This window comes from Festucalex cinctus, chromosome 10 (genome assembly GCF_051991245.1).
Source record: "Festucalex cinctus isolate MCC-2025b chromosome 10, RoL_Fcin_1.0, whole genome shotgun sequence".
Lineage (NCBI taxonomy): Eukaryota > Metazoa > Chordata > Actinopteri > Syngnathiformes > Syngnathidae > Festucalex > Festucalex cinctus.
This window is the reverse complement of record NC_135420.1, coordinates 6,271,304-6,293,699: the sequence shown is the minus strand read 5'-3', so window position 1 is coordinate 6,293,699 and position 22,396 is coordinate 6,271,304. Positions and strand designations below refer to the sequence as shown.

At 41.9% G+C, this 22,396-nt stretch overlaps 1 protein-coding gene and 1 pseudogene across 1 annotated transcript; one reads left to right on the top strand and one right to left on the bottom strand.

Annotated features, from left to right (window-relative positions):
• Positions 1 to 5,987: 5,987 nt before the first annotated feature.
• LOC144027134 (uncharacterized) lies at positions 5,988 to 9,669 on the top strand (annotated as a pseudogene).
• Positions 9,670 to 18,770: 9,101 nt separating this feature from the next.
• On the bottom strand, positions 18,771 to 21,985 carry LOC144027245 (uncharacterized). The gene has a single exon (XM_077534633.1). It carries the CDS (start codon positions 21,774 to 21,776, stop codon positions 18,876 to 18,878), a length of 2,901 nt encoding a protein of 966 aa, XP_077390759.1. The 5' UTR covers positions 21,777 to 21,985; the 3' UTR covers positions 18,771 to 18,875.
• Positions 21,986 to 22,396: the final 411 nt, after the last annotated feature.

Below are 22,396 nucleotides of genomic sequence, written 5' to 3'. Positions count from 1 at the left end.
CCATTTTTCTCTAAATGTCAAGATACTCGCTTCTTACCGTTTGGAGTAGAAAGAAAGCCAGCTGTGAATCACTTTTCTAATCCAAGTCCGATCTCAACTCTCTCCACCGCTGAAATGTCAAACCAATGTTCACTCTCGGTCTTGCCCGACGTCGGTCACTATCAAGTTTAGATTATTTTTTTTCTTGGCACTTGACATTGTTTTCATTTTTTTTAAGCAGCGGGTGTCTGGGGCAGCGAAAATCTGTACTAGTTCCGTCTTCGCGCGACAGGAAACAACTGACGATGACGCGATTGACATCACATCCCACAAACAGAGGGCGGGAAATTCGAAGGATTCGGACCGGACGCTTCCTAAATAATATTGGCCAGAGGCTTGTCGGAGTACCCATTGTGAACAGCGAAGATGTTGATCTACCAGTTAGAATATGTTTCAATCATAAATGGTCAAATAAAAAGGCTATTGTTAAGATATTTTTTTTGGAAATCCTACATAGAGTAGCTTTAAATTCACGTGAACAGCTAACATTGTCCAATTTGAGAGATTTTAATGTCTAATTGTATGTTTTTGTTATGTTCTGAGGTTGGATCCCAAAAGTGCAGACACAAATAAGATTTTAACTATTTATTCACATAACATTGAGAGGCGTAGAACAACTTGACTAGACGAGAAACCATGAGAATGCAATGAGAATCACGAGACGCCAAGCCCCCTTGGGCTGTGGAGATGCACAGAGGAACAGAGGTAATAATCCGACCAACACACACTTCTCGGTTTGGCTTAAATAGACAGTGAATTGATCGGATTGGCTGTAGCTAGACATGTGGGTAACAGGACTAACGTGGAATTATCTGATTGGCTGTTGGCCAGAAAAAGAGGTTAAAGGGTTTTGACATCAAATAGCTCATGACATCACATAGCTAATGCCGATTACATCAGCTCAAAACAGACACTTATTACATCAGTACAAAACAGACACTTGACCTCACGGTCATGACCCAAACATGACCCTTGTATCAAAATATCAGTATCAAAATAACATAACCTGGGCAGCGCCATTATCCAGTCACATGATAGCAATGACGTAGCCGGTGCGTAAACAGCGGCCGCCTTCATTCATTTCAATGAGTGTTTGCTCACCTAATGGGCAAGAAAAATGCCATCTTCTATCACACCAAATACTGCACCAATTTTGATCACCGCAATCCTCCCTGTGTCAGGTTTCTCTCCTAATGAAGCATGTTGAGCACAACAAAATGTAGCTGGCCGAGCAAGTAAAAGTTGGCCGGATGTGTTTGAGATTGAAGTTATTTCTTTGTTGATTGCATGGTACACCGCAACATCTGAATGGTGTTGTAGACATATTTACCAGTCACAAAACACATGCAGCAAACAAGTGGCTTGGTGGGCATCCAAACATCTGTCTGTCCTCGATCCTCAGGTGATATCCTCCACTCCTCAATGGGCTTTCTGGTGGGAGGAGCTAACATCAGCAGCGGAACAATGATAGGATGGTCTTCTGCATGCGCAGTTTTTTGAACGTGACAAACAGATGTTTGGCTTCCATTTTTCGAGAACATCATTGAATCCACCTTTAATTCTCAGTATGCTGTTGGCTACCGTGCTGGAACTCCCTTTTAGGGTGTTGGCAATCTTCTTATAAGCTTGGGGCCGTAGGTTGTCTTTATGCAGAGCAACATTTCTTTCTATTTTTGGTGGATCCTCAATCATTTGCCTTGAGGTGCCTAAGTGAACTTAAAGTGACCGCTATGAGAAATTGTGAGAGTGATAACACCAAAGTTAATACACCTGCTCACTATTCACACCTGAGACCGTGCAACACTATCTTGGTCACATTATACCCCTGTGAGGGCAAATGGCTAATTGGGCATCATTATTATTATTATTTTTGTTCCAATTTTCACTAGGGATTTAACGATATCCAAATGTCACGATACGATATTATCACGATATGAAGCTCACAATATGATAATTATCACGATATTGTGGGGAGGTTGGCAATATTAAAAAATAGGTCACAATATTGGGGGAAAAAATTAGGTCATATTAAAAAAACAACAACATTGTGCTTTTGTAGATAACATCAATATTATGTTATTATAATCATTTATTATTATTATTATTATTATTATTATTATTATTATTATTATGTTATTATGTTATTTTGTTAATGCATGCACACGTTGAGTTCCTCCACATACTGACTTGCTTCACAGACATATTACATTTCCCTTCACCTGACAATTAATGTACATTTTAAACATAGAAGGGCCAAAACATCCCAAATGAAAATTAAATTGCACTAAAAAAACTAGCCACCAGAGGGTGCTAGAACTGCACAAATGGAAATCAACCGGGCTTTTTTTTAAACAGATGTTTGCATTTAAATATCGTGAACATGACGACGACGATATTGTGGCAGTTTTAATATCACGATATTGCGCTTATCGTTGCATCCCTAATTTTCACCTACAGGTATACTTTTGTTGCCAGTGTTACATTCATGAGTGTATGTTGCTATTTTGAGTGAAAGTGCACGTATACGGTTGTAAAGTTGTACACTGATTGCTTAAACAGGCACATTGAAGCAAGGTTAAAATTTTCTTCAGTGTTGTCCAATTATATATATATATATATATATATATATATATATATATATATATATATATATATATATATATATATATATATATATATATATATATATATATATATACATATATATCTATATATATATATATATATATATATATATATATACATCCATTTTCTTGACCGCTTATTCCTCACAAGGGTCGCGGGGGCTGCTGGCGCCTATCTCAGCTGGCTCTGGGCAGTAGGCGGGGGACACCCTGGACTGGTTGCCAACCAATCGCAGGGCGCACAGAGACGAACAGCCATCCACAATCACACGCACACCTAGGGACAATTCGGAGCGCCCAATTAACCTGCCATGCATGTCTTTGGAATGTGGGAGGAGACCGGAGTACCCGGAGAAGACCCACGCGGGCACGGGGAGAACATGCAAACTCCACCCAGGAAGGTCCGAGCCTGGACTCGAACCGGAGACCTCAGAAGCGGACGTGCTAACCACTCGACTACCGTGCCGCCTCTCTCTCTCTCTCTCTCTCTCTCTCTCTCTCTCTCTCTCTCTATATATATATATATATATATATATATATATATATATATATATATATATATATATATATATATATATATATATATATATATATTATCACTTTTCTGCGATACTGTCTATATGTATGCACTGTATGCTTCTTTGTAATTTAACAAGCCAATCCGATCTATCCTGTTCATATATAATACACATTTTATAAACAACACATTTGACAAATAGACTATGGGATAAAAATAGCTTCTGTTTTTAAGTTTCATGACACCCATCAGGGATTGGGAGGTGAAATTTGGCAAAAATCTTCTAAAGAACATACCGTCAAATGCAGAGAATGAATTTTGCCCCACTTAGGTGGGTGTGACAATCAGTGGTACTTTAACCTTTAACCTTTTTTTCCCATATGCACAAATGTTGCACATTCGTGAGTACCTGTCCGCTAACAAATGTTGTGTAGCTTCAGACTGTCCCTGAATGTTTATTTTACCATTAAAGGCAAGGCAAGGCAAGGCAAGTTTATTTGTATAGCACATTTCATACACAAGGCAACTCAATGTGCTTTACACGAGGAAAGACAACACATAAGCATCAAGAAACAGTAGTTAACATTCAGAGGAAGAAAAATAAATGAAAATAGGTTACAAACTAACAATCTTAAAATATTATTCAACAAACTTTAAAAAATTTAACATAAGGAAGTTTAAAATGATAATGATAAAAATAAAAAATAAAAATAAATAATAATAATTAAAATTTAAGACAGAGCAACTACATTTGCCATCTAATTGTGATCAGTTAATTTGCTGATTTTTATTTTATTTTTTTAAATTCTTGAATATTTTTGGGTGGCCCCAACTCCTAAATACTGAACACACATTGTATTTAACAATTCTCTCTTCATTATTATTCAAAAAAGGAAAAAAAAAATGAATAGTAGCACATAAGGTAGCTATTTAAAAAAAAAAAAAAAGTTAAATGCAGGACATACGTCTCTAACAGGGTGGAACTCTCTCACAGACACAGCCCATGTCTGAATGACCCATCCATGATTAAAAATATATATATGCTTAAACTCAATTAAAATATACGTTAGTGGAAACACTACTTGCAAGTGTTTTTGCACCCGCATAACGTAACGTACTGTTCATTGTTAAATCATTCATAGAGTGTATGGTGGAAACCAGCATCATTCAGAATGGGCATCGAAGATACCACATTTTCACCAAATTTATTGAAGTCTGCTGCATGTGCTTGCACAAAACCTTGTACAATTTCACCTTTGGCCTAACTGCCCACTAACATTTTCCACTGAAGCACAAATTCTAAAATGGAGCCCATGTCTTGTTGTTGTATGGCTCCAGAGTAGATTTCTTTGCAGGCGAAATGCACATGCAACAAGGTTTCACAACATTGTTTGTTGCTAGATAATCTTAGTCCGCTATCTTGCATGTTTATTTTTCTTTTATTGTGCCTACAGTGTTATGGTCGTTAGCAATGATTGACTCAAGTCAGACCCATTGCCAGAGCCCAGGCTTAAGTGCAAATGAAATGGCAGTATAATCACAGCATTTGCAGTTCATACACACAGTGCAGACGTCAACGCTGTTTTGCGTATGTTGATGGCGCAGCCATATTGGATGAGGCAAAGTGAAAGTATTTGTAAAGATGCCTCGTTCACTTTATCCTTGAAGACTTTTTCCTTGAAGATGTATCATCGAGTCACAACTCATTGGATTAATAAGGAACCTTTGATTGTATCATCCAACTCTAACTCAATCTGACTAATTATTTGCTGAATACAATTGCCACATTCAATATGGCAGATGCACTGACATCGCCTTGAATGGGCCACCTGTTTGAACGATGCCTGTAGATGTCTTCAGCAGAATTAAAAAGGAAAAAAAGGAAAGCAATCCAACCTCATTTTAGATGCCCAAATGATATGTGGCTCCCTTAGTTTCTTTTTCAAGTGGCTGTTTAGTTGCCGACACTAATGTAGTTTGTAGTATGTCCCTCCTCACTTGTCGTACGCTGATCATGTGCGCTAGCGTCCTCAAACTCCTTATTTACTAGGGGTGTGCCAAAAAATTGATTCATAAAAGAATCGAGATTCTCATTTATTAATCGAATCAAATCAATATTAATATCCAAAAATCGATTTTATTTAAATTAGAAATGAAGAAGAAGGGGCGAAGGCAGTTGGAGCCCACATGCTGTTTTTGTGGAAAAAGGCACTTAGAATACAAAATGAATAAATGTTTAAAAAAAAAAAAAGACACTTTAATGTCTCTATTTGTCATTTTGTCTTGCAAAGCAGACTGGAGTAGATCATGACAATGTTGTGCATATCTGTAAATTGAAGCAGAAATCATTTTTCAATCAAATAATTTTGAATCGAAAATCGTTTGAATCGAGAATCGATTCTGAATCGAATCATAGACCCAAATATCGTAATCGAATCGAATCGTGAGACAGTCAAAGATTCCCAGTCCTATTATTTACAACTACGTACATGTTATACATACAGACATGTCTTACCATACCACAGTACACAATATCAAGCAAAAAAAATTACAGCTTCACTTTGAAAAATGTATGACTCTCGCACGTCAACATTAGCGTATTCGTCGCGTATAAGCCAGCGTACCTAACATTATTTTCAGTAAGGCCGTGATTGGCCGTTACAGATAAGACTGGCCATCAATCAAACAACATCACACCACTGTTTCATTTTTTTTTTAATGTCTTAGTGACAACTAACCATTAGTATTTTAAAACAAAATTAGCTGCTCTGAAAAATGTAATAATAAAAACATATTTTTAGAGATCCATGTCGGGTGGCACGGTGATGACTGGTTAGCACGTCCGCCTTCCAGTACTGAGGACCCGAGATCGAGTCCAGGCTTCGGCCTTCTTGGGTGGGGTTTGCATGTTCTCCCCATGCCTGCGTGGGTCTTCTCCGGGTACTCCGGTCTCCTCCCACATTCCAAAGACATGCATGGCAGGTTAATTGGGCGCTCCGAATTGTCCCGAGGTGTGCTTGTGAGTGTGGATGGTTGTTCGTGTCTGTTCAGTTCAGGGTGGACCCTACCTACTGTCCGAAGCCCGCTGGGATAGGCTCCAGCACCCCCCACGACCCTTGTGAGGAGAAAGCGGTTAAGAAAATGGATGGATGGATGGATGGATGGATGGATGGATGGATGGATGGATGGACGAGCATGTACCCTATATAGTCACATGTGCTGCCACCTAGCATTGCGCCGTGACACCCCCTAGTGCTCAGATTGTTAAATGGTTGAAAAGTGAATAGGCTATCGCATATTTCACTTTAAGTGGAAAACTAATTTTCATGATCAGAGCAATTAAATATATTAATATTTTTATTTTTTATTTATTTTGTTAAGTCATTGACAATGTCCACATTTAGCCTGGTCTAAATGGGGCTTTGCTTTGGAAGTTGGGTGTAGTTATGCATCATCAGCTACATGCTTTTTTTTCCTCATAGAATAATCTATGGTAATATTTAAGACATTAATTTGATACAACAGAGTTTTGTCAGCAGTTTTCTTGCTCGTAAACAAAATTAATTCCTTTGGAACAAAGCTGGAGAATTTGGTTCCATTATTGTGCAGACTACGCATTTAATTATGATTCACATTATGAACTGTCACCATCCTTTATGAACACAATCCAACTTGCTCCCCAAGAGATGTGGCGAGTTCATTGTGTGGGAAGTTTAATAAGTTGTTTTGTTACAGTTAAAAGTTTGTTGAATACCTAATAGATTATGAATTAACATTAGCATTAATGAATGTGAAAAGCACATCAGTTGACTTTTTACTTTGCAATTGTCTTTTCTTTTCTTTTTCTACATTGTGGCATTTATAACAAAGCACATTTTTGAGAGGGGAGACGAAGAACATTTTAATGTGTTAAGAAAATTACCCAATGCCATTAAACAGATGCACAAATTATACTACCATCAACGGAGAAACATATAATCCTCCAAATTTAATATTATCATCAGGGAAACTTTTGTTATATATGACATTTGTACTCATTGGTTTTGAGTTTATATGGTTGTCAACGTGACACTGTAATTCAACTCTTTGCTGTCTTCAGGTGTCTTCATCCAAACTGTAGAAGGAAGAAGGAGCTGTTCTTCAGAATGGCTTGTCCTGTATTCTGACTTGATATGCGTAGAGTAGATACATTTGTCAGTCTGAAGGTGTCGCGTGGCAATGCAAAATTACCCCTTCCTCGCATGTTGATATTTGGAAGTGCTGATGCAATCCAGCCAGAAAGCAAAAACTGAGATTTTTGACCACATCTTGCAAGCTGTATCGGTCAATGTGGCAACAGAATATGGAAGCCCAAAAGTGTCAAAATCCAATAAATAAAAAGGTCATTTTGAAATAACTATCATGTCGATAAATAACAGACAATTATGTAATATGGCCATTAAATTTTTAATGAGGTGTTAGTATTACTATGAAACGTGTTATACTATTCTTTAACATGTAACAAATATTTTATTTTGATTAAATATTTCATAATGATTATTTTAACGTCATACTTTTAAAAAATAATGACAAATTATGTTTCAAGGTTTTACGAGATAAGAAACCTTTGGGTTTTTTTTGTTTTTTATTTTTATTTTTATTTTTTTTACAAAGTCAGATTTAATTTTATAATGTCCTTTTCCACAGTGGTCTCCTTTTACATACAGACAGTCCCCCATCAGAGCGTTCATGGATGATCTGACTGTAACGACAACATCAGTCCCGGGTTGTAGATGGATCCTCCAAGGCCTCGTGCATCTCATCAGCTGGGCCAGGATGAACTTCAAGCCAGCCAAGTCCAGGTCTCTGATGGTGAGGAAGGGGAAAGTCTCAGACAAGTTCCACTTCTCTATAGGAGACACCCAGATTCCATCAGTGGGAGAGAAGCCAGTTAAGAGCCTGGGGAAGATCTACGATAGCACCTTAAAGGACACCGCAGCACTCCGTGCAACGGCTGACAGCGGTGGATAAGTCAGGGCTACCAGGCAAGCTTGGGTTTACCAACATGGCATCTTGCCTCGACTCCTCTGGCCACTGCTGGTCTACGACGTGCCAATGACCACCGTCGAGTGCCTCGAGAGCAAGGTTAGCTCTTTCTTGAGGAAGTGGCTGAGCCTTCCACGAAGCCTCAGCAGCATCGCACTGTACGGGAGGAACAACAAGTTGACTCTGCCCTTCAGCAGTCTGAAGGAGGAGTTTATGGTGACCCGAGCGAGAGAGGTGCTGCTGTATAGGGACTCAAGCGACAACAGAGTCTCCTCGGCTGGCATACAGGTGAAGACCGGCAGGAAGTGGTGCGCTCAAGAGGCAGTCGACCAGGCTGAGTCCCGCCTGCGGCACAGCGAGCTGGTGGGATCAGTGGCATGCGGACGAGCAGGACTTGGGAGCAACCCAAGACCTTCCTACAACAAGGCACAGGGGAAGGAAAGGCGCCTGCTTATCCAGGAAGAGGTTCGGGCAGGGGTGGAGGAAGAGCGCTGCAGTAGGACAGTAGGAATGCGGCAGCAGGGGGCGTGGACCTGGTGGGAAGAGGCAGCTCGCCGGAAGATCTAGTGGACAGAGCTTTGGCGATCTGAGCCACACCGGATCAAGTTCCTCATCCAGTCGGTCTACGACGTCCTACCAAGCCCATCCAACCTCCACCACTGGGGCCTGGCTGAGAACCCACTGTGCCCGCTTTGCCAAAGGGTCAGATCGCTGGAGCACATCCTGAGTTGCTGCCCACGAGCACTGGGAGAGGGACGTTACCGCTGGCGTCACGACCAAGTGCTGCGAGTCATTGCGGAGACCATCAGCTCAGGGATCTCCACCAGCAAACACCAACAGCCAGCAAGGCAATCCATCGCCTTCGTCAGAGCTGGGGAGAAACCACAGCAGCATCGGGGTGAAGCAGTTGGTCCTCTGGCAACAGCCCAGGACTGGCAGTTGAAAGTTGACCTAGGGAAACAGCTCAAGTTCCCAGAGAACATTGCGGTGACCACACTCAGGCCTGACATCGTCCTTGTGTCAGAAACAACAAGGAAAGTGGTCCTGCTGGAATTGACTGTTCCCTGGGAAGACAGGATGGAGGAGGCATTTGAGAGGAAGAGAGCCAAGTATGAGGAGCTGGCAGGCGAATGCCGAAGTAGGGGATGGAAGACCCGGTGCACTCCCATAGAGGTCGGATGCAGAGGATTCGCTGGTCAGTCACTCGTCAGGGCATTTAAGATGCTGGGAGTGAAGGGACTGCACAACAGGCGAGCCATCAAGAACATCAGTGACGCAGCAGAGAAGGCGTCAAGATGGCTGTGGATCAAGCGGGGCGACACGTGGTCACATGCTCTTAAGACACAAGCCGGGACTTGATCAACCCCGGCTGGGTCCCCTGGGCGAGGGTGTCTGTTGTGAGACCCGAAACACCCAATGAACCCAGGTGCCAACACTGATGATGTGTCTTAAGCTGCACCAAAAGTGTATATAACAACTACATAATTGCATTTTACAGCCGGATGACTTGGTCTGTCAATCAAATGACTTGAGGCGGAGCCAGTTACGTGATTGGCTAAGTCCCTTATACAGACATGAGCAGCAGCACTTGCAGTATCGATTCACGCGTGGAGAGTTTAGCGCCTGATGAGGAGCCGCGGCGGTCACAGGCTTGCAAAAGCATGGATGCAGGAGATAAGTCACTTTCAGAAGTACTCCAAGAAGTAGCAAATCATTTAGAATCGGATCATAAAGGCCTTGTTAAACTTCTGCGTCAGGCTACGGGGTAGGCGTCACGGCGATCGAGGCTCAAACAGGTGGTCCCACCCACTGACTTTGATTGACAGGCCAAGTCATTCGGCTGTAAACGCCATTATGTAAAAGAAGACTGTTATGAAATATTTAATCAAAATAAAATATTTGTTTACATATTAAAGAACAGTATGAACACTTTTCATAATAATACTAATGCCTTATTTTACAATTTAATGGCCATATTACATAATTGTCTGTGGTACTTCCGGTTGAGCCTTGAAGCGATGTAGACGCGTTTCGCTGAGCTCCCCCACATTGACCGTGATTTGGTCAACAAGACGGCTTCTTTTCATCCATTACCTGATGGGACCTGTGTAAATTTGAATTCCGTAAAGATTCATCCAGATTGTGTACGCATTCGTTAAATTTGGGGACCCTTAACCATGGCACTGAAGGCTGCTAACACGAAAGCTAATCAATCGACGTCTGACGCCGGCCTGGGACAAGCGGCATTGTTACGTGAAATCAAGTCCATGAAAACCGAATTGATGACCAAGATTGATGAAAAAGGCGGAGATGCAGACCGAAGAGATGTGTAGACAAATGAAGAGTTTGAGAGGTTTATTTTCACGTTTGAAAATGTAGGATACATAATGGGGTATGATTGGAGTTGGAAATTGATTGTTGGCAGCTTACTGCCTCATGTTGGATTGGTTTAAGAGAAAAGGGAAGCAAAAAAGAATGGAGGAAGGAGGAAAAGAAGAAAAGGAAGACGTGGACAAAGAAGGGTGAAGGGAAAGGAAAAAAAAGAAAAAAATAGGGGAGAGGGGAAAAAGGAAAAGAGGAAAAAGTTTTGTATATGTATGTATATATATATATATATATATATATATATATATATATATATATATATATATATATATATATCCATCCATCCATTTTCTTGACCGCTTATTCCTCACAAGGGTCGCGGGGGCTGCTGGCGCCTATCTCAGCTGGCTCTGGGCAGTAGGCAGGGGACACCCTGTACTGGTTGCCAACCAATATATATATATATATATATATATATATATACAGACACGGCGCTCCGCATACGCTTACCACGCACTGCACGTAGGGCACCAACTGCCTAAGGGGGCACCAAAAAACAAATCAAGCCCGTAAAAATAATCATATTAGTAATTATAATATCAGTGTCTAATATTTAAAATAAAAGCTTGTAAAGCATGTTAATAAATACAAAAAATAACGTAGCATTATTTACTCGAGGAGCGGTATCGCTGGTCTACGTTGGTGCCCCCCCTCCCCTAGTAGTTTGTTCCTATTAGGGAAAGGGGGAGGGCTGCGGGGTGCACTTTTGCTCCAACGGAGCAAACTACTAGGGAAAGGGGGAGGGTAGCGGGGTGCACTTTTGCTCCAACGAAACAAACTACTAGGGAAAGGGGGAGGAGGGTGGGGTATACTTTATGCTTCAATCGCAAATTTGGCAGAAGTTTATTCTTGGATATCTGGACATGTCATCAAAAAGGCATCAAGAATTGGGGGCGGAAAAGAAAAAACAATGAGATGATGCTCGCGCGTCACTTGCAGGTATGACAATGACAATTTGTTTATTTTGTAGCAGCTACGTTTACATGACCACAGTTAGCAAAAAAAAACAAAAAAACAAAAACACTCCAAACCGCCGCAGTGGAATGGTTGTGACCAGCACGTTCATTATACGGTATGTTAAATGGAATGTGACGAGACAATATTGTTTCATATGGAACGGCCAAGACGGGATGTACTGGTAAAAGTGTAATTTGAAAATAATAATAATAATCATGTTAAGGCTAAGTAGATTTCCTCATTTCATATTCATAGTTTTAACATTATGTCCAGAATTTTTACATAGTGCCCTATCAGTCCTTCTCTAAAAAGGTAGATTATTAAAATTTTCATGTACCTGTGTTTTAAATATAGGCCTGCACAATACCATAATCCTAATCAATTTAGAAAATGTTTGTACCATGGTTGGTTCAAAACCATATTTCATTGTAGAATCCCTGAATATTGTCTTGTATTTCTGAATACAGGATCAATGCTTCAATATGTTCAAGGAGCATTTCATACCCTAACATAAATGCGGAAATTGCACAAAAGCTGTCATATGATGACCTGATAGCTGATTTTGCAGCCCAGAAATGGAGACATGTGCCTCTGTAGGGCCTCTACTAACTTGCTTGCACTTTGTTTATTTCCCGATGTTTATTTGTTAATAGTAGTGGCATTGAGTTTTATTTTAATTCATTTAGCTTTGTTTTTTGAGTATTTGGTGTCATTGTTAGTTTTATAAAGACTTATTATTTATCACTTATTTTTGTGAACATTTTTAAAACTTCAATATTGACACTTAGAAGTAGGGCTGGGTATCGATTCAGATTTCCAGAATCGATTTCATTCGATTCACAAGGGCCCGATTCAATTCATGATTCACAACGATTTTCGATTCAGTTGAGAAATTCTTGCAGCACATATTTTAGACAGTCAAAAGTACCAATGCCGCAAAGAGTAGAAACTTCTTGCTCTAATTTAATGCATTATTAAGAATATGAATATTTACATTAGGAATTGAATCCATTGAAGTTACATTAATCTGTTTCATTTAACATGGCCTTATAAAAACAATAAATAATAATTTAAATAAATTACAACCACAGCACAGGCTGTGTAAATAAATTGACAAAAATGGGGGGGTCGATATATTGATACATGGTTTTATGTATCGATATTGGGATATGAAAAGGTGTATCGATATGATAGCGATATATCGATATTTCAAACCCAGCCCTACTTACAAGTTATTTTGTTTAATAAAGCAAAACTGACCAATACTCAGATATTGGGGAGGGGTGATGGGGTGTGCGGACGGAGTGTTGGGGGGAGGGGGGGGGCACCACAAAACATTTATGCTTAGGGCACCAAAATGGCTAGCGCCGGCCCTGTATATATATATATATATATATATATATATATATATATATATATATATATATATATATATATATATATATATATATATATATATATATATATATATATATGGCCAGGTTTGTGTAAGGACTGGACCAAGCACAAAATAATTTTTTACGTGGGCTTTATTCCCGACTAAAAATGTACAGCATTAATAAAAGAAAACCTGAGATATCTGACAACTAGGATTAATCTCAAATAATAGCTGTATTTTTACAAACGAAAAAAGGCCTCACAATCTGACAGACAACAACAGTATTATAGGAAAATAGTCAGTAATAGCCAACAGTAGTGGCTTGCTGGAAAAGAAAACAAAAACACAAATGAATATTTTCTAAGCTACCGTTTTTGAAGCCACGGTCCAATATTTTTGGAAGAACAAATACACTTAATGTGTTTTCAGCATGGCATGTGTGAGTGAGACACACGTGGAACACACACATTAATTCTCCCCTCTAAACAACATACAACAAAACAGTGTGCTTTTACATTCACAGTTAACATAACATCACATTTTCATCATTTTGAGCAGTTCAACACCACTTACGCTGCACCGCTGTTCATATGACCGTCGGCACTGCAGTGATCAAGCTCCCCGAAACACGAGTTTTCACTGTACAAATATCATCCAAATAGTACGGCATCAATCAAAATAAATCGCTTCATCTGCTTACTCGTACCCCATTTTAATCGATTACCTTAACTCATTCACTGCCAATGACAACTATAGATGTCAAAATCCAATCAAACAGCCAGTGTTAAGTTTGAAAAAAAGAACATTTAAAATTAAAATTTTAATTAAAAAATAATAATTTAGTTTTAGTTATAGTCTTCTGACTAAATTTAATTAAAGCCTTAGTCATAACTCAGTACCTGATTGTATTTTAGTTTTAATCCAATTTTAGTCAACAAAAATAAAGAGCAATTTTAGTCGACTAAAATTGGCTTTTGGAGGCCAAGACCCAGTATGTGGTGTCAGTAAGACCAAGACCGATCACAAGAACGCAACGCCCGTGTTGTAGGGTAACAGGAATCCGTTCTACGCACGATGGTAGCACTTAGCAATGAAATTGTTATCATCATTGTTATTCACAACAACAATGATTAATAACTATGAATGAAAACAATGAAAAACTAAAAGTAACTTCAAATTTCTTGTCAAAATTTGCACTAGCTGTTTGCTTGGATTTTTGACGTCTATAGTCGTCATTGGCAGTGAATGAGTTAAAATCTGCCGGATTACAACGGTGTCTCCAGGTATTTTTGTTAGGAATCTGCAGTATAAACGTAGCTCAAAGACCATCTATGTTCGCGGGCATTTCGTTCTCCCTCCCTTCCTGATATAAGTCCAGCTCACGCTACACGTTCTCACGTGACTTTACACAGGGCTCCTCTTAAAGTGACAGTGCTACAATTTTCATAACAGACAACAGTCACTGCATCAGTCAAACTTTAGTCCACCTGGTAACACACACACATATATATATATATATATATATATATATATATATATATATATATATATATATATATATATATATATATATATATATATTTAAATATATATAAATAATTTTTTTTTCTTCTCTCTTTCGTATACAATTCGGTTTTTCTAACACTATATGTTATAACAGTTTTGTTGCTAATGACATGTTTGCATACATAAGGTTATTGTGGGGCCTCAGTTCAACTTGGTTTGTGTTTTGAAGTTTCATAGTGGCTGGGGAGGAGGGATGGGTACAGTCTCTAGTTTGGGGAGGGACCAGCAAGGGGTAGTTTTGTTAATGAGGTTTTTGGAGTTCTTGTGTGTGTATTATGTAGTCTTTTTTTAGTGGTATATTTCGTAATTTTCCTTTCTCCCCCTTTTTTGTTTTTGTTGGAGATGAAGCCATTCAATATTGCATATTTACCTCTTCATTTAATCAATTCTTTTTTCGACACCAGCAATGAGCTTCGTTCCTGGTGTAAACAGGCCATCGACTAAATTTGTGAGCTGGAATGTGAGGACTGAATCATCCCATTAAGCGGAGCAAGGTATTCGCCCATCTGAAGAAACTCAAGGCAGAGGTAATATTCCTCCAAAAAACACACCTTCGTACGGCAGATGTCGCGAAATTGAAGTGAGGAGGCATATCACAAGTCTATCATTCAGAACTAAATTCAAAATTTCGTGGTACGGCCATTCTGATTGGTAAACATATACAATTTATACACACTAAAGTTATTAGTGATAAAAATGGTCGTTTTGTTATTTTACAAGGTAGGCTTTATAATATTCCGGTGATATTAGCTAGTATATATGCACCAAACTGGGACAACCCAAATTATTTTCGTGAATTATTGGGCCGATTACCTGAGTCGGGTACACACCACTTAATTATGGGAGGAGATTTTAATACGGTTCTTGATCCATCGCTGGATCGCTCCAAAACCTCATCAAGCCACCTGTCTAAATCTGCAACAGTCATGGAAACTTTTTGCCAGTCCAGTGGGGTGGTGGATCCATGGAGGTTTAAAAACCCCACTTCAAAGATTTTTTCTCTTTCTTTTCCGGAGCACACCAGACGTACTCTAGCATAGACTTCTTCTTGATAGACCAAAAATTACTTCAATAGGTTAAGTCGTGTAACTATGAAAGTATCGTTATTTCTGACCATTCCCCTGTGATTATTGAGCTATGGCTCCAAAATAATCTTCCATTTCAGAGTAATTGGCGTTTTACCCCTTACCTTCTTTCTGATGATGCTTTTGTTAAATTCATGTCTGACCAGATAGATTTTTTCTTGAAACTAATCAGTTGCCAGAGACTGATGTTATGATATTGTGGGAAACTCTTAAAGTATACATCAGAGGTCAAATAATAGAATATACGTCCCACTTAAACAGGAACAGATCTAGACATTTTGAAGAGCTACGCAAATTAATACAAGAGGTTGATCAACAATATTCTGCTTTGCCAACACCTGACCTCCGTAAGAAAAGGATAGCGCTACAAACAGAGTTTAATCTTCTTACAACTAAAGAAGCAGGTGAGAAATTCTTGAAATCCAGGCAAATTTATTACGAACATGGGGAACGGTCAGGTCGGCTGTTATCTCATCAATTGCGCCAACGTTCCGCGGCTAGTTTCATTACCGAAATACAAACCGCGGATGGGGACGTAAAATTTTATACCATAGATATAAATGAACAATTCAGATTGTTTTATTCAGCCCTATACTCATCTGATAGTACCGCAGACCATGATTTCCTTGAGAATATAACATTACCATCTGTGAATGATCAGTTTAAAGCTGCTTTAGAACTACCTATATCAGAAGCCGAAATCGCCCAGGCACTTAAAACTATGAAGAATAGGAAAGCTAGTGGTCCAGACGGGTACTCAATTGAGTTCTATAAAACATTTTCTACCAAATTGATACCCATATTAAAATTAGTTTACTCGGAGGCATTTGAACAAAGGAGACTCCCCCCGTCCATGACACAAGCTACTATTTCTGTAAATCACAAAAAAGGCAGGGATCCTAGAAATTGTGACTCCTACCGCCCTATTAGCCTGCTCAATAATGATTATAAAATTCGAACAAAAATTATTTCAAGACGGTTGGAGACAGTAGTGCCAAATATTGTACATCCTGACCAGACAGGTTTCATAAAGGGTAGGCAATCGTTCCTGAATCTCCGACGCCTTTTTAATATAATATATTCTGATCAAAATTCAAATTCGCCTGAAATAGTAATTTCATTAGATGCACATAAAGCCTTTGATTGTATTGAATACTGCCATCTCTTTAAAACTTTAAATAAATTTGGTTTTGGCCCCATCTTTATTTCATGGATTAAAATACTTTATACGTCACCCCATGCCAGAGTAAGGGTCAACAATTTTAATTCACAATATTTTAATCTTCAAAGAGGCACGAGACAGGGTTGTCCCCTATCACCTCTCCTTTTCGATTTAGCTTTGGAACCGCTCGCTGTTGCTCTACGATCTAATGTGGATGTACATGGCATAACTAGAGGCGGCTTGATACATAAAGTCTCATTATACGCAGATGACCTATTGTTGTTTATTTCTAATCCAATTACTACAATACCGAAATGTTTGGACATTATTTCTCATTTTGGAAATGTGTCTGGTTACATGATTAACCTTGATAAAAGTGTGCTATTTCCTATCAATGATTCAGCTCGAAAGCTTTCTTTTACCACCTTTCCTTTTAAGGTTACGACAGGCCCCATGAAATACCTTGGTGTCAATGTCACAAAGAATTACAGAGATTTACTCCATCATAATTTCTATAATGTTTTGGGAGGTATTAAGGAAGACCTTGTGCGGTGGCACAGCCTACCTTTGTCGCTAGCTGGGCGTATTAATTCAGTAAAGATGATTGTCCTTCCCAAAATTTTATATTTATTCCAAACAGTCCCAATCTTCCTCCCGAAATCATTTTTTAGAGAACTTGATAGACATGTTAGTACCTTTATTTGGAACAAGACTGTCCCTCGGGTGCGGAAGGCAGTTCTAGAAAGGGATAGAGTGTCTGGTGGGCTGGCCTTACCTAATTTTTTGCATTACTACTGGGCAGCGAATTTAGACAAATTGGTTGTGTGGTACAGAACGTCGCTGGAGGGCTGTGGCCCGGATTGGCCTCTTATGGAGCAACACTCTTGCCTTTCCACCTCTCTGGCCTCGCTATTATGTGCACCTTTACCTCTAGCGGTGGCCCCATATACCAATAATCCGATTATAAGAGGCTGTTTACGTATATGGACCCAATTCCGAAAGCACTTTGGTCACACCCAAGCTTTGGTGTCAATGCCCTTACATGCTAATTTTCTTTTTGAACCCTCTCTGATGGATAAGACTTTTCATCTATGGGCGCAAAAAAGGCATACGAAGTGTGAAAGATTTGTTTGTTGATGGCACGTTCGTGTCATTCGATCGCCTTGTCAGAGATAACAAATTAGCCACATCGAGTTTTTTTTAGATATCCAAATACGACAATTTGTTCGTAGCAAATTTCTATCATACCCATCCGCACCAGCCATTTGTCCTCTTGATAACTGTTTAATGATTAGACCTCACAAATCAGGGGGTGTGTCTGAGCTTTATACAGTTATACAATCCTTGAATGAACCTTCTCTGCTTCCACTGCAGAGACAGTGGGAGGAGGATTTGGGTATGGAAATATCAGAGGAAATATGGAAGAGGGGAGTTCAGAGGATATATACATCATCTATATGTGTTAGACACAGATTGTTGCAATTTAAAGAATTCAACCGGCTGCATTTCTCCAGGGTTAGATTAGCCAGAATTTATCCTTCTGTAGATTCGATCTGCGAACGCTGTCATCAAGCTCCGGCCTCTTTGGCGCATATGTTCTGGTTATGTCCAAGCCTTACACTATTCTGGTCTGAAATTTTTAAGACATTCTCCTATATTTGTAAAAAGGTAATAATCCCAAATCCTTACACTGCGATTTTTGGAGTGGCACTAGCAAGTGATGGAGTTTCAATAAGTCATTCACAACTTTTTGCATTTTGCTTAGTTAGCTCGCCGCCTGATCCTTCAGAACTGGAAGTCACCAATACCTCCAAAACACTCCCAGTGACATTATGGCGCATGTCCAACTTGAAAAGATTCGCAGCTCAGTTCACAATTCACTTCAAAATTTTTGCGAGGTCTGGCATGGATTTTTGAATTATGAGGAGGTCTTTGATGCAAATCGGTTAGGTTAATTGTTGTGTGGCTTCATCTCTATAAAATTCTGTTTTGTTTTGTTTTTCTTCCCCCTCTCAATAGTTATTATATACACTTTTGGTGCAGCTTAAGACACATCATCAGTGTTGGCACCTGGGTTCATTGGGTGTTTCGGGTCTCACAACAGACACCCTCGCCCAGGGGACCCAGCCGGGGTTGATCAAGTCCCGGCTTGTGTCTTAAGAGCATGTGACCACGTGTCGCCCCGCTTGATCCACAGCCATCTTGACGCCTTCTCTGCTGCGTCACTGATGTTCTTGATGGCTCGCCTGTTGTGCAGTCCCTTCACCCGCAGCATCTTGAGTGCCCAGACGAGTGACTGACCAGCGAATCCTCTGCATCCGACCTCTATGGGAGTGCACCGGGTCTTCCATCCCCTACTTCGGCATTCGCCTGCCAGCTCCTCATACTTGGCTCTCTTCCTCTCAAAAGCCTCCTCCATCCTGTCTTCCCAGGGAACAGTCAATTCCAGCAGGACCACTTGCCTTGTTGTTTCTGACACAAGGACGATGTCAGGCCTGAGTGTGGTCACCGCGATGTTCTCTGGGAACTTGAGCTGTTTCCCTAGGTCGACTTTCAACTGCCAGTCCTGGGCTGTTGCCAGGAGACCAACTGCTTCACCCCGATGCTGCTGTGGTTTCTCCCCAGCTCTGACGAAGGCGATGGATTGCCTTGCTAGCTGTTGGTGTTTGCTGGTGGAGATCCCTGAGCTGATGGTCTCCGCAATGACTCGCAGCACTTGGTCGTGACGCCAGCGGTAACGTCCCTCTCCCAGTGCTCGTGGGCAGCAACTCAGGATGTGCTCCAGCGATCCGACCCTTTGGCAAAGCGGGCACAGTGGGTTCTCAGCCAGGCCCCAGTGGTGGAGATTGGATGGGCTTGGTAGGACGTCGTAGACCGACTGGATGAGGAACTTGATCCGGTGTGGCTCAGATCGCCAAAGCTCTGTCCACGAGATCTTCCGGCGAGCTGCCTCTTCCCACCGCGTCCACGCCCCCTGCTGCCGCATTCCTACTGTCCTACTGCAGCGCTCTTCTTCCACCCCTGCCCGAACCTCTTCCTGGATAAGCAGGCGCCTCTCCTTCCCCTGTGTCTTGTTGTAGGAAGATCTTGGGTTGCTCCCAAGTCCTGCTCGTCCGCATGCCACTGGTCCCACCAGCTCGCTGTGCCGCAGGCGGGACTCAGCCTGGTCGACTGCCTCTTGAGCGCACCACTTCCAGCCGGTCTTCACCTGTATGCCAGCCGAGGAGACTCTGTTGTCGCTTGAGTCCCTATACAGCAGCACCTCTCTCGCTCGGGTCACCATAAACTCCTCCTTCAGACTGCTGAAGGGCAGAGTCAACTTGTTGTTCCTCCCGTACAGTGCGATGCTGCTGAGGCTTCGTGGAAGGCCCAGCCACTTCCTCAAGAAAGAGCTAACCTTCCTCTCGAGGCACTCGACGGTGGTCATTGGCACGTCGTAGACCAGCATTGGCCAGAGGAGTCGAGGCAAGATGCCATGTTGGTATATCCAAGCTTTAAACTTGCCTGGTAGCCCTGACTTATCCACCGCTGTCAGCCAGGCCCTCAACTCCTCTGAAGTTGCACGGAGTGCTGCGATGTCCTTTAAGGTGCCATCGTAGATCTTCCCCAGGCTCTTAACTGGCTTCTCTCCCACTGATGGAATCTGGGTGTCTCCTATAAAGAAGTGGAACTTGTCTGAGACTTTCCCCTTCCTCACCACCAGAGACCTGGACTTGGCTGGCTTGAAGTTCATCCTGGCCCAGCTGATGAGATGCACGAGGCCTTGGAGGATCCATCTACAACCCGGGACTGATGTTGTCGTTACCGTCAGATCATCCATGAACGCTCTGATGGGGGGCTGTCGCACACCTGAGTTGCTTAGTGGTCCTCTGCATTCCACTTCTGCTGACTTCACCAGCATATTCATAGCCAAGGAAAACAACACCACAGAAATGGTACACCCCGTGATGATGCCCTTCTCAAGGCGATGAAACGCAGATGTCACAGCTCCAGAAGTGACTCTCAAACTGAAACAGCTGTAATAGTCCAGTATGAGGTCCTTGATCTTGTCTGGGACATGGTGTCGGTCAAGCGAGGCTTTCACCAGCTTGTGTGGGATAGACCAGTAGGCATTGGCGAGGTCAAGCCAAAGGACTGCCAGGTCTCCTTTGCCCTCTCGTGCCTCCCGGATCAGCTGGGTGACAACTCCCGTGTGCTCAATGCATCCTGGGACCTTTGGAACTCCTCCCTTCTGCACCGAGGTGTCAATGTATGTATTCCTCAGGAGGAACTCCGTCATGCGCCGGGCAACAATACTGAAGAATATCTTGCTTTCTACGCTGAGGAGTGAGATGATTCTGAATTGCTCGATAGTTATTGAGCTCTCCTCCTTTGGAATCCATACACCCTCTGCATGTCTCCACTGCTGGGCAACCTTCCCCCTTCTCCAGATGACCCTGAGGATCCTCCATAGCCTCTTCAAGAGTCTGGGGCACCTCTTGAAGACTACATATGGCACTCCACTAGGGCCTGGTGCTGAATTTGATCTAGCTGCCCTGACAACCTCCTCAACTTCTTTCAAAGTTGGCTCTTTGGTGTTAAATGCCACGGTGGGTTCTGGCGGGGTTATCAAGGTTCTGCATGGCCCAAGTTCTTCCTCTCTTGCACTGTCACTATAGGAGACATTGAGGTAGTTGTTGACCTCCTCTTCGGTGCAGGAGAGATGGCCGCTTCTTTTCTGCCCGAGGATCTTCTTGGTGAAGCCGAAGGGATTTGAGATGAAGGCTGCCCGTCTCCTGGCTCTCTCCCTGCCTCTCCTCCTATGCCACTCTGCTCGGCGGAGGGTGGTTAGTCTTTTCCTCACCATGCTACGGAGCTCTGCTAGCCCAGCCTTATCCTCCTCCCTTGCCACCTTAAACTGCCGTCCAAGCAGTCTAAGCTCCTGCCGCAGCTGGCTGATTTTCACCTCCCGTCGATTTGGCTCCCCTTGGGGTCTGGTTGCCCGTTGTTCTTTGACGCCAAATCTTTCGGCACCTATGCTGATGATCATAGCGGACATCGACAGCAATTTCTGGTCTGCTCCTCCTCTTGCAGTAGCGTCCAGAATTTGGTCAAGATCCTCATCAAACTGGTGCCACTCTCTTCCTTTATTGGCAGCAGGCCACAAGACCCGGCGGTGTTCAGAATGCCTGAAGCGAGGTAGGGCTTGTGGGGCGTAGAGGGTCTGGGCACTGTGGGTTGACTCCCGGCCGGGCTCCTCTTGCGTCTCACCAGGTACTAGACCTGTGCGTTGCACCACCTGCGTCCTCGTCACACATCCCATTTTGGTCTGGTGGATCTTCAGACCACGCGGGTTCTTGCAGACTTTGCCACATGGACAGACTGCACTCATTGTCGTTGTTCCGTTCCGTTTCATCACCTGGTTATCAGTCCTATTGGAGTGCTCATCCTCCCCCCCTCTCGGGCACTCCTGGGGGTATGATTCTTTATGGCTTTCCGTAGCTTGTTTGTGGGTGCACCCTCACGGATGCTGCAGTTTGGGTTGCTGGCCCTCTCTGCCCCGGTTACTGTCTTTCCAGTTGTCAGCTGTCTCTCCAGCAGTCGCCATGGTGTCATCCGGCCTTTTCCCGGAGGTCGCTGGCTTAGCCAGATTAAATAGTTATTATATACACTTTTGGT